This window comes from Dipodomys merriami, unplaced genomic scaffold (genome assembly GCF_024711535.1).
Source record: "Dipodomys merriami isolate MVZ:Mamm:240054 unplaced genomic scaffold, mDipMer1.0.p SCAF_12, whole genome shotgun sequence".
NCBI classification, from domain to species: Eukaryota; Metazoa; Chordata; class Mammalia; order Rodentia; family Heteromyidae; genus Dipodomys; species Dipodomys merriami.
In genome coordinates this window covers 2,643,074-2,656,413 of record NW_027202493.1, presented here as the reverse complement: position 1 = coordinate 2,656,413, position 13,340 = coordinate 2,643,074, and the positions used below count along the sequence as shown (strand labels likewise).

General features: G+C 41.9%; 1 protein-coding gene across 1 annotated transcript in view; it reads right to left on the bottom strand.

The window, feature by feature from the left end:
• Nucleotides 1-5,354: 5,354 nt before the first annotated feature.
• Nucleotides 5,355-13,340, bottom strand: part of Sfrp1 (secreted frizzled related protein 1) — a 43,007-nt gene continuing 35,021 nt past the window's right edge. The window contains exon 3 of the mRNA XM_070016109.1: nt 5,355-6,376. Within this exon, the coding sequence (XP_069872210.1) occupies nt 6,054-6,376 (323 nt within the window). The 3' untranslated portion in view covers nt 5,355-6,053. The remainder of the gene's footprint in view (nt 6,377-13,340) is intronic.

The following is a 13,340-nucleotide window of genomic DNA, read 5'->3' as shown; positions in this document are numbered from 1 at the left end:
AAGGGGTTGAAATCTAGGGTTTTTTGGTACAGTGCTTGTCTAGCATGTGCAAGGCCTAATAACATATACACATAATATAATAAATGTCTTAAGAAGATTAAACCTTAGTTTTTAGTTTATCACAGCTCTGACTCCCTGGATTGACTTCTTCTTAACCCAAGGCATGGCATATATCTTAAGTCCCTAAGAAATAGGCTCTATATTGAGATTTATAGCAACAAAGACACTATGGGGTCCACTGGAGTTTTTCTACTTTACATGGGCTGGGTAGACCAGCACCCACCTACAAAGAAAAGAGTAAGTCTCAAGTCTCTCCTAAGTAACTTATATAGATTATAACCTAGTGAAAATAATCTACAGAATGATGTGTGGGAAAATAGGAAGATCTCCAAATAGCCTCCTGCTTTTCATCCCCAGTTCACATCTGCCCTGTTATAATGTTTTGCAAAGTCCAGGGTGATGGGCTGCAGTGAAGGGAGCCCCTAAAATTCCTAATGACTTAGTTACAAGTTCAGCTTCCATTCCTCCATGGTAAACCTTCCTAGTTAGGATTTCTACGGAAGGAAGCCAGCAACTGCATGTGAGCAAGCTCCCCTCTAAGACACTCTCACATGCTAAAGTTTATGAATAAGTTTCTAACTTTCCTGTGATTGCTACTGGATTATAATAACCAATTTCTTTTCCTCAGGAACAAATATGAACTGTTGGCACGTATCTTTATTGCTCCCAGATGGGCCACCTGTGTAATTCCTTGAGGAGGGTGTGTGCTATGTAGCTTAACGGAAGACCACAGTTCTTGGCACTCCTGCATCCCAAATCATAAGGTTTACACAATCTTGACCCTGGGGGGTCTAGACTTTAGGGTGACCTAGCAGCTGGATCTGACATGTCTGCACATTCACCACATCATTCTGAAAAAGACATTGCAATTTCATCTACAATGAGAATGGCCATCATCAAAAACACAAACAATGGTAAGTGCTGGAGTACAGAGAGGAAAAGGAACCCTTATATGCTATTGGTGGGAATGTAAACTAACATAACCACTACAGAAAGCAGTGTGGAGGTTCCACAAGAAATGAAAACTAGAACTCCCCTGCAATCTAGCAATGCCATTCTTAGGTATTTATGAGAAGTAATCTAAGTCAGATATAATAAAGGCCTCTGCACACCCATGGAAACAACCCAGGTGCCCTACAGCAATTATGGATCAAGAAATACACAATAGTCTTCTTTGCCCACAAAGAATGAAATTAATTCATTTTCAGAAAAAAAGTCTGGATCTACAGACCATCATATTAGCAGAGCTAGGTTCATATGGGGATAATTTCTCTCATATATGGGTGGTAGCCTAAAAGGTAAACATATGTACATATATAGAAATGTGATAAATCTGACTGAGATATGGTAGATGTATGTGTGAGGTGCCATGGTTAAGCCCTTTGAATGATTAACATGAACTTTAACAAAACATTGAATATTAGGAAGGTGAAAATGTCCTCTCTGGTGTATAGGGACTAAGGGGAGATGAGCAGGGGACCAGAGAAGATAAAGTAGGTGGATATGCTCACAATATGTACATATGTGTAAATGAAACAATGAAGTTTGCTGACACTGGATTGGAGAAGGAGGGAGAATGATGGAGGGCTGAGTCTGATCAATATACTTATGTTCATGTCAAAGTGTCATCTGGCATGTCAAAATGAAACCTTGTACAACGAATTGATGCCAATAGGAACAAATACAAAAAAAAAGTATAATAAAGTTGAAATAAACTCAAGACAACAATGGGAAATTGAGGATCATGGCAGTGGTGCTTGGATGAGGGTGACAATGACATCTGCATGTAGTCCAAAGGAAACTCCTGCTTGTTAACCACTGGGAACAAAAATACTCTGCGTGGCTGGGCCAGCATCTGTTTCACCAAGCCAAGTGCATGAGTATGTAATGATCTTTTAATGTCAGGCAGTAACTTTAACAAAACCATACAAGTCTTCCTACTTTACCTAAAACAGTAGCATTTCTGTGCTTGTGCATGGTTTGGGGTGATTTGAGGCTATTTGTTCACTGTTGGGAAAACTACTGGTTGCATCAGGTTTTAGGGTGCTTTGTTAATTAGGGAGCCTCCTCAGATGGTATGAGCACCACAACTGCTTACAGCATTGAAAGTCCTATGGAAGAATTCCTTAGGCAAGAAGCCTAAGGAAACAGCTTAGATTCAGCAAAATGCAACACATGGTCCAAAGGGAAACCCAGCAGTCAGTGCAGACCCTGTGCCTACCACAATTGAGATTCAGGGGTTCTGGCTGAGTTGGGGTCCCATGTGAAATCTCAGACACATCACAACTTAGATTGTTTGCCTGAAAACAAAGAAGGCATACTGATCCACCACTCCAGATACAAAATGTCCAAGTTCCAGCTGGCAATTTGAATGTGGAGTTGGGTCAGAGGGAAATGAACATCTGTAACCAGAAATAGGGAAGAGAAACTCCAGCAAGGCTGTAAACCACATCCTCATAGAGCAAATATTTAACCTTCTCTATGATCTGAATTGAACAGTCTGGAGACATGTGATTCAAGCACTTATTCATAGGAGCCCATGATGGTCAATGGGAAGAGAAGACGCCATGGTGCCTCTCAGGGTCCCTTCCAACCACTCCCAATTAACATCTGAAACTGTTGAAGAGACCAAAAAATCCCATTGAAACAACTCATGTGCCTGTGTGTGCTGTGGAAGAGGGTGAGTAGGAACTATGGGAGAGGGAGTCACAATTCACATTGATTAATTGAGTGATTTTTAGTCAAGTGAATACACGCAGGGAAAGCATGACAATAAAATGAACACGTATAGGAATTACTATTAACATAAGTGATAACATCAAAACATCTGGTCAAATGCAGTTAAAATACAAATGAAATGGAATGTAAAACATCTTCACAGTATTCAAAGCTTTCATAGAAGATTTAGTCTCTAGAAGAGGAATCCTCCATGAAGTAACCTGGGGAAGCAGGAATTCCATTATTATTGATTTACTGGTGCAGGTCAGACTGACTAGTCCCATATCCCAAGAAATTGCCTAAGCCGTGCTTCTAAAACAAATCATGGAGCCCATTCCATCCATGTAATTTACAGATCCAAATGTAAACGGATGCTTTGATGGGATTCTGGCTGGAAATTCACCTTGGAATTCTCACCTCCCATTCTATTTTAAGAAGACTACTAATATTCTTCAAGGATTTAGCCAAGTTCTGTCAAATGGCCTCATAGGACTTACTCCAGAATGAATATTTTTAAAGCTTTACAAATCCAACCTCTGTGCTAGCAAAATTTATCAATACACATATGGACTTTCTCTTTTGGAAGTCAATGACTAAGCCAATGAGTCTGCACATTAGTTTATGTTAACACCCTTTGTTGGGAAAAACAAAGGTTGGTGATCATGCAGCTTTGAACCCATAGATAGCCTTCCGTTTTGTTCTGAACTTGCTGATGTGGTCTGTGTCTAAAGCTCTCACTAATAGCTACAGTAAGACTCAAAGGCCAGGGACCTTTACAGTTTGCTGCAAACTTTTCTAAGAAGTGGCTTCCTGCCTGAGAATAAACCTACTCAGAGAGCCCTCACATAGCCTGGCTACTCTTCTACATATTCTTCCTGTGGGAACCACTAAGACCCTGGATGAATCCCTCTCCTCGGACCCCAACCTTATGGAGAAAGCCCTGCTGCATAATGTACTTTATCAAAATGAACAGATATATAGGAGCATTCAACTCTTGACTTAATCAAAAGCAAGGCCCAGCTCCACCCACTCATGAAACTGCTCTGAATTTTAGTTGAACAGTAGGAAAGTAGAGTATTTCTAATTACTAATATATATATTTATATACACACACATTTTTAAATCACCCAAAAGTACAGGCAAATAACATAAAGTATTGACTTTATAATTAAACATCAGAGAGAATTTCTTCAGAAGGTGTTAAATGCTGGGATTACTAATTGTGAATTATTAATTATGTCAGGATTACTCATTGGGTACTACATTGACATGTTGAATTTCAGACAACAGAATCTCCCACTGGTAACTCCTGATGTCTAATTGCTGCCTGCAGACTAGATGTCCAGAGGGATTGCCATTGAAGGTCCTTGAAATGTGACAGGTTAGGAAGAATTGGACTTTGGTGGAAGAAATTAACATTCATTTAAAAAAAAAAAAACTAGTTCCTCAGCATTGGACAACAGGAGTAAAACTGTCTAGGAGGACTAGTTTATTTACATTGCTTCATAAGTATAACAGTTCTGAAGACTACCTTCCAGCATTTGGGAGAAAATTCAAGGATGGGTTTGCCTTTGAAACTCTTCTTGGACAAGGACACTCATGTCAACTTCCCCTCTGCAGCGATGGGAAAAAGGTAGAAAGTGGAGAGTGAAGGGGTCAGGAAGGCAGGCTGTTCTGAATCTCCTTGATCTTCAGGCAATTACATGTAAAGGAATCAATCCCTTCACAGAAAGGCAAAGCACATGAACCTGTGCTGTAGGGGTTGCTTGTGCTGTGGGTTCCAGGGCAGCTGAGCTCTCTAAGGGAAAAAGGATCTGCTAGGAAGACCCACCTGCTGCTGACACCAGATTTGTTAAAGGAGTTTCATGTGGAAGAGAGACCTTTATCTTGGTTCACCTTTCAGATTCTCAGTGTAGACTTATTAATCAAAAAAGTTAGTCGGCCTGGAGCTGGTGGCTCACATTTGTAATCCTAGCTACTTAGGAGGCTGAGATCTGCAGATCTTGGTTCAAAGCTAAACAGGGCAGGAAAGTTCATGAGACTCTTATCTCCAAGTAGTAGAGCTTAAAGTGGCAGAGCTCTAGCCTTGAGCAAAAGAGCTCAGGGACAGTGCTCAGGTCCCAAGTTCAAGTCCCGTAACCAACAAACAAAAAAAGTAGGATTTGTCATGTTGTTCCCATTGTTGTTATTTTTAAAAGATGCAACAGATAAAATTACGATATGAACCTCTTTTCCTCATTCACAATACACCCTTACTATTCTTTGTTTCCTTTTTTCTTTTTTAACTGTGTTTTGAATTCACTGAACACTACCTTCTCAGCCTGAAAGTCCTCAATTCTTTCATATTATGACATTGCTCTTCTTCACACAAAAGCAGGTATGTGCCCTTCCTCCCCAATCTAGAAGACCTTACATTGGGCTGATCCAGACTGCCCCTCGTTAATGAATTCATATTGAAGAATCTAGTGGTAAAAGTGAGGGCAGAGAAAGCAACAGCTCCCTTCTGTGTATTCACTATTGCATACTGGGCTTTTGGTTTTGTTCCTACCCATCACTTTCAGAATTGGTCTTAAATGTGTGTGTGTGTGTGTGTGTGTGTGTGTGTGTGTGTGTGTGTGTGTGTGTGTGTGTGTGTGTGTGTGTGTTTCTATCTAAAGCAGACAGAGGAATTACTCTGGGACTGAAAGCAAGATGACTTACCAATAGTTAGAATTTTCTACTTCCAAAGGCATATAGATTAGCCAAGGAACCATAAGCAATTTATATCAATACTCAGAAAGATGCACAATTTAAGATACATTCTCTCCTTTCTCTCTCTCTCTCTCTCTCTCTCTCTCTCTCTCTCTCTCTCTCTCTCTCTCTCTCTCTCTCTCTCTCTCTCTCTCTCTCTCTCTCTCTCTCTCTCTCACTTTTTTCCACGATCCCTTTTGTTTAACCTGTTCCCCAAATTGGCAACTTTTCTTTTGTGGAGACTGCGACTGTGGGTGCAATGTTTTTGCGCACCTTTTGCAGTGACAGCTGTTCCATGTTACAGATCTTTAAAGCCTTCCTAATCTAAATGGTCCGGGTGTACCTGGACATAGTTATGCTGGGGTCTGGAGCATGGCTGTGAGGGGTGGGGGGTGAGGATGCTGCGAACAAAGCCAACTGCATTACAAGGTCTGCTAAGGGCAGGAATAGTGTAACAGTGCATATGAAACAGAGGAGGTCCAGGGTCTCTGCTCTCCCCAGTGCTCACCCAGCCCACAGCTCCCTCCCCAACCTTCCCATGAGCATCACTTAAAGACCGACTGAAAAGTGGGGCACTCATGATTTTTCATCTTCTTCATGAAGTTTTTAAACTCCTTGTTTTTCTTGTCCCACTTGTGAATGGCTGTCAGCAGGTACTGGCTCTTCACTTTGCGGCCCATGATGAGGAAGTGGTGGCTGAGGTTGTCCAGCTGGTGGCAGGGGCAGTCGGCTCCATTTTTCAGGTACAGCACCAGCTTTTTCAGCTCCTTTTTCTTGATGGGCCCCAGCTTCAGGGGTTTCTTCTTTTTGGGGACAATCTTCTTGTCACCATTTTCTTTCTTCACTTCTTTTATTTTCATCCTCAGTGCTAGGGATGGTAGGAGAACAGAGAGAAAGGGGAAGGAAGAGAAAGCATTTAGAACACTTCACCTTAAACAGTAACCTGGACTCATGGCCACAGTGGAGGAGAAGGAAAGAAACTAAAACAAGCAAGAGAGACAGCAGCCCTGAAAATAAACCCTCCACCCCAAAGATCTCAGCACAGAGCCAGTGGCTCACACCTGTAATCTAGCTATGTTGAAACCAACATAGACAGGAATGTCCATGAGACTCTTAGCTCCAATTATCCACCCAAAATTTGGAAGTGAAGGTATGGCTCAAGTAATAGAGTGCTGTCCTTGAGAGAGAGAAAAAAAAAGATTAAGGCCAGGTGCCAGTGGCTCATGCCTGTAATCCTAGCTACTCAGGAGGCTGAGATCTGAGGATCCCGGTTCAAAGCCAGCCCGGGCAGAAAAGTCTGTGAGACTCTTATCTCCAATAAAACCACTAGAAAACCGGAAGTGGCGCTATGGCTCAAGTGGTAGAGTGCTTGCCTTGAGCTGAAGAGCGCAGGGACGGTGCCCAAGCCCAGACTTCAAGCCCCATGACACACCAAAAAAAAAAAAAAAAAAAAAAAAAACAACGATTAGGGATGTGCTTAGGCTCTGAGTTCAAGCCACAGTATTAGCCCCCTAAAATAAAGAAAGAAAAAGTCTTCATTGCTGCCTGGTACCCACGTCACCACCCTAGTTTTGTGGGATCTAAAAGCATCTCTGGAATTGTCATAGTGTATCATGAGGTTCTTAAAATTTCAAAACCAAATCATATTTTTCTTTCATGAAATTCAGTGATTTGGAATCTCATACACTTTGACAGAAGGGTTTCATATAATCCAATTTAATCCATATAATCTAATGCTACAGATCCCAGCATTCCAAGGGGGGGATCTTAGCCTGATTTTTTTTTTTATAAGAGAAAGTTAGTGGTTTAGGTTTTTAATATCCAAAATTCCTTGAAAGTTGAGTCCTGTTAACAAGGCAGCAGGAATGGATGTGCACACACAGCAAGGGCAATTTAGAGTACACAGCCAACTGTCATGCTTGGGTGCATTCAACAATGACATCTCCAGCCTCTGAATCTCCACATGGGTAGAACCAGAGTCTCAAGGGGAGCTAGATAGTAGGCACTGCTCATGTTCTGTTACCATGAGCCCTGCTCACAAAGACTTCATAACAGCTCAGAACAGGTCATGGGAAAACCCTAGTTGCTACATCTAGGTAATTATCTCTTCAAACCTTGTACAGTGCAAGGTTGTTTCTACTCTCAGCATAATTGGCAGCAGAAAGAGAAAACCACTATTCCTCTCAACTCTGCCTCCTCTTTTCTTTGTCTCTATAAGCTCTCTTTCTCTCTCTCTTTCTCTCTCTCTCTCATACACAATTGCTCTCTCTGTGTGCTACTGTGATCAATGGAGCCTCACCATATTCTAGGCAGGCATTCTGTCACTGAATCACAGCCCCAGCCCTTAACATTGTTTTGATCCCTGTGGATCAGGTCTTTCACTGCTGGCCACATGGTTGATAAAGATACTCAATGAGCTATACGTGCACTAAATGAGAAAGCTTAAGGAATTGAGTTGGCTTGCCTCAAATCATTAATGTTTAACTTAAGCCCATGTGCATTTTCTATCACTGTAACATTCTAGAGATAAATCAACTGACAAAGAGAAACTATCTACTTTGGCCCATAGTTTTGTAGGTTCCAGTGTATGCATAATTGCCCCTATTGCTTTGGGTCTCTGGTAAGACAGCACATCACAGCAGAATAAGGTGCTCACTTCCTGGGAAGTACAAAGAGAGAGTGAAGAAAAGCTGGAGTCCCCAACATTCCCTTCAAGGGCACACATCAATGACCAAGCTTGCTCCCACTAGGCACTCCCTCCGGAAGGTTCCACCAGTTCCCAATAGTGCCACAGGCTGGAGGCCAAGTCTTCAAAACATGGGCCTTTGCACAGGCAATTATCCAGCTATGTCTGACTATGCACTTTCAAACACCATGCTGTCTTTGCTGCCTCTAGGCTCCAAAGTTCCTTATAATGAACCTAAAACTTACAATACTCATTACACGGACCACAAACAAAAAGGGAAGAAACACAGGCCCTATTCCCAGCTTCACCCGTATTTTAAAATGATTGTTTTCATGAAGTCAAAGTTCCTCTAACCAAATAAGAACACTGTTTGCAAAGGTCTTGTTATTTAACATTCAACTGATTAGAAAACCACACTCTTGTCCAACCCACCAGTAAAGAGTGCAAAAAGTTCTAGTAACAAATCTTTAATGAATGTGTCCCACTGTTTTCTTTTTCTGATGAAAGAACTTCCAAATCTTGGAACATACGTAACTCAAGCTCTACATAATACTCCAGGCCTGAAAAAGGCCTCATCCAGTGGGGCTGAAAGGTCAGAACTGGACACTAAGAAGCAGAGGCCCTAACTGAGGATTAATACTGACCTCTAGGCTGCGCCAAGCTTCTAGCACACATGGAAGTAAGTTGAGTACAATTTTCCAGTAAGTTTGTTGGTTTTCTTTTTTTCAAACTCTTTTCCCACCTTAAGCTAGCCATTGCTCAGTGTTTCTGATTTTGCTTCTCCCTCACCCCCATGGTGAAGAACAATCAGGAGCTAGCAGGCAGGAGAGTATAGTACATACAAAGCACAGACCACCCCTTACTGGCCTCACTCCAGACAAGCCCAAACAGGCCCGTACCTGCTTCCACCTCCATTGTGATCCTTGAACCTAGTGGTTCACTTGAGAAAAGACTGCCTGTTGCAGTATGTGGCTTGCTGAAAGACAAAAGTTCTCAGTAGGATTGAGCGAGGGGCCATCAAATAGAGACTTGGTACCCAGACCAAGGTAGAGTCAGGACCCACCTTCCCTACAGAACTGAACCAGCACAAATGGGAGAAAACACTTGCTAACTTTGGATTTCAAGTGTTCCTCTTTGTTCCTATATTTTCAAGGCTTGGTCCCAGAGTGGCTCTATTGGATATGGTAGGTTATTTAGGGAGAAGGATCCGTTGGGATGTGCCTTTGAAGGAGATTTTAAAACCCAAGGCCTCTTTTTCTTTTTCTGGTTTCCTGGTATGAGATGAGCAGTTTTGCTGCAGCATGTATTTCTATCATGAGGTGTTGCCTCACCCAAAGACATGGACCAACTAAACATGTTCTAGAATCTCCCTACAGTGAGCCAGAAGAAACCTGGCTCTTAATAAGTCTTGAGTATTTGTTATAGTACCAGAAAGCTAACATACCACTCATCAAAGATGCAGATTATTATAGGGCCACAAGGGGAAAAAACAATTCCACTCCTTTCACAGGACACAAAAAGTATCCCCAGGTTGTTAGGTCAGTCCCAAGCCAGTCCCTAAATTAAGGCTTTGAACCAAGCATTGCTCTTGGAGTAATAAAGCACAACATCAGGAGGATCTAATGCATGTACCAACTGATAATGTAATACCCTCTACAGAGATGTGTGCCACCGTTTACTGAGTACCTACCACATGCCAGGCTCTCAAGATAAACACAGTGTAGATGTTCATTCTACTATGCCTCACTACTCACACCAACCAAATTGAGTAGTCAGCATAATTACTTGATTACAATCAAAAGAAGAACCGAGACTAAGCAATGGTAACACAAGGCCACAGTTTGTGAGAGACACAGTCCTAGAACCTATGCTTAAATGCATAGATCACACTCTCTCTACCATCCATGACTCAGTTTAAAAAGATACTGCTTCAGTGGAAACAATTTCACTCTTTTGATTGTGTTGCTTTTAATCACAACTCAAATCAAAAATTAACGTTCCCTTTGCCATGACCGTGTAAAGGAATTTAGTTTACATAGGTGGGGACTGGCGAGGGGAGTGGGAAATCAGATGATGGAAATGTGTTATGCATTAGAAGTTTTCCTTCTTGCCATTTGGCTCACTTTCTTTCTGGAGGTGGGGAGAGTGGGGACGAACGCACATGTGGTCAGAAATTGCTAACATCTTTCCATCTTTCAAGAGTTTACTTTAGGAGTGCAGATTACCAACAATGTTTGCATAGGCAATTACCTGTCCAAGGTTGATTTTGCCATGCCTTGTGGGTATATGTGCAACCCCCCACTATGCCATATCCAGGGCTGTTGGGTGATGGCCTAGAGCAGTCAAGGACTGACCACCACTGCTTCTCCCAATCATGCAAATATGCCAGGACCCCAGGGATTTCATCCTTGGCTGAGTTTCCAATGCAAAAATGAGTAGCTGTCAAGGAAGAGAAGACTGAGGATGGGGAGCAGCACTGGGACATCCAGACAGAGGTGCTGGGTTCTGTGTGACCTCAAACTCGTTTTGGATGCCTGGAGTGTTCATTTTCTTCCAGTAAGGAAGGCACAGTGTGACTGCTGGGCAGCAGAGCTGCCATCCAGAAATCCAGCAATGATACTGGGAAACCAACTCCAGCACTGCTTTCTACCCTGCTTCTCCCTCCCTCCCTAGAGTTCCCTGCTTGCTCTGATGGAGAGCACTCTATCTTAACTAGATCTTAGGCCCTTCATCTCTTCTACCTGTAACAACCCAGCCAGCCCAGAACTAAAACAAAACAAACTACCTTTTCCTTTTGTATTAGTCACACTTTAACATCTCCTTCCTCCTTCTCCCGCCAAAGTAAAATGTTCTCCCAATTCATGACTTACTGCCAGCAAGAATTCAGAAATTCAAAAACTTTGAAAACCCAAAACTTGAGGCTGCAATTGGAGACTGTCTGGGTGTTCCTCAGCGATCTTAAAACAAATAATCCCTTACATTCAAGTAGACCACTAAATCTGCATTCCACCTTCAGTCACTCAGATCTGTGTGTGTGTGTGTGTGTGTGTGTGTGTGTGTGTGTGTGTGTGTGTGTGTGTGTGTGTGTGTGTGTGTGTGTGTGTGTGTGTGTGTGTATACTAATACTAGCGTTTGAACTCAGGGTCTGAGTGCTGTTTTAGCATTTTTGCTCAAGGCTAGCACTCTACCACTTGAGCTCCACTTCAGCTTTTTGATAGTTAATTGGAGATAAGATTTTGCACAGGCTTTCCTGCCCAGACTGACTTCAAACCATTATCCTTAGATCCCAGCCTTCTTAGTAGCTAAGATTTCAGGTGTGAGCCCTGGGTGCCCAGCTTCAAATTAATTTTTTTGCTCACACTTATATTCCTTGACAGCCTCCCCAAGAAGCTTGGCCATATTTCTGAAGCTGCAATGAGAATCAGAGAGTCATTCTACCCATCTCTTCCAGAACCATCTCTTCCTCCTTACTTTCCTATTTCTACTACCTCCCCATTCCTCCAATGACTAAATATAGGGCTTGGATATAAGACAGCCATTGGCCAATGACCAACCATTTAAACAACTAATAATTGCTGCAGGAATCTAAGAGGGATAGGTTGGGGAAAGTAGGAATAAGGCTAAGTTAGGAATCAAATTTGTAACTTACTTGATTAGATAATACTTGCAACACAGGGTAAAGTACAAAGAAAAAAGAAAAAGGAGGACCCAGGAAATACTTCCTGGAGTGAAAGGAAGAGAGTTGTAAAAGTTACCAGAGGCCAAGCAGTTCAGTGTCAGGAACACAAGAATAAGGGAATCAAATGGATGGCCTGTCCCCCAAGCCTAAATTCCAGAGAGTTTGAGAATGAGTTTGAAGCAGGGATCTCTTAGTGACTGGCAGGTTACTGGTGACCTGTAGGCTCTGAATCAGGAAGCGCAAATTCCAGAAAGCAAAGAACAGTAGAAAATAGAAATGAAAATGTGCCCTGCACACAGACTCCAAACTCCTGAATGTCTGCTGAGAGTTACCATTTCTGGCCAAACACATACAATCATTCCCGATATGTCCTTAAATCAATTTAAAATCACGACTTTAAAAAGTTACATGCAAGAAAATCATAATGGAAGAAAAAGAGCAAATCATCAACATTCTGTATAACAAAAAGCACATGGAATGTGTTGACAGAGAGAAGAGGCACTTACAGGAAGAAATGCCAGTAAGAGGCCAGCTGTCCACCCACACTGCAGGACCCAGAGATTCTCATGGTCTGGGCCCACATGGTCCTGTGCACCATTACAGAGCTTGTATTAAGTGTGGGAGTTGTTGTAAAATCTAAACAGGGAACTCATACCCACCCACTCATCTGGGCTGTAAAGCCAAATGATTGCTCGCACCAACTCCAGCAAGGGGCAAGTAGTTTATTTTATACACAAGTTTTCAGCAGACACACAAGAAGAAAGCAGTAAGATGCTACACAGTCACCAAAGGGTTAAAACAAAATTCTGCATAGTAAAGAGCGAGACCCGCAGACCTAAGAAGACTGAATCTAGGTCTTCCAGTCAGTGGATAAGATAGTTCCTCTCTAAAGAAACTAGTATCCCAAAAGAAAAGAAAAATCTTTTACCTCCTAAAATATCACAGGCCCTGAATATAAGCAAGAAGCTTCCAATTCCATTCCTTGCTCTTAAATTCAAATGCACAGCCAAATACTGGCAGGCAGTTAAGTAATATTAGTTACTCAAGAGTCTGAGATCTGAGGATCATGGTTCAAAGCCAGCCCAGGCAGAAAAGTCAACAAGACTCTTATCTCCAATTAAGCATCAAAAAAGACAGAAGTGGATCTCAAGTGGTATAGTACTAGCCTTGAGCAGAAAAGCTCAGGGACAGTACCCAGGCACTGAGTTCAAGCCCCACAACCAGCACTTACAAAAACAACAATAATAATGAAGAAACAGATTTCAAGGGCAATGTAAGAAGCATAAGAAAACTTTTCAAAATGGCAATGTTAGACAAGTTATTGAGTTCATAAAACAAGAACAGAAAGATTCTAAAGCAAAAGTTCACAGACCAGAAAAGTACACTTGACTATTTGAAATATAAGAGGAGAAATTAAGAATTCAAAACAAATGTGTTCAAATCTGGTTAGAGAAATTTCCTGAGATG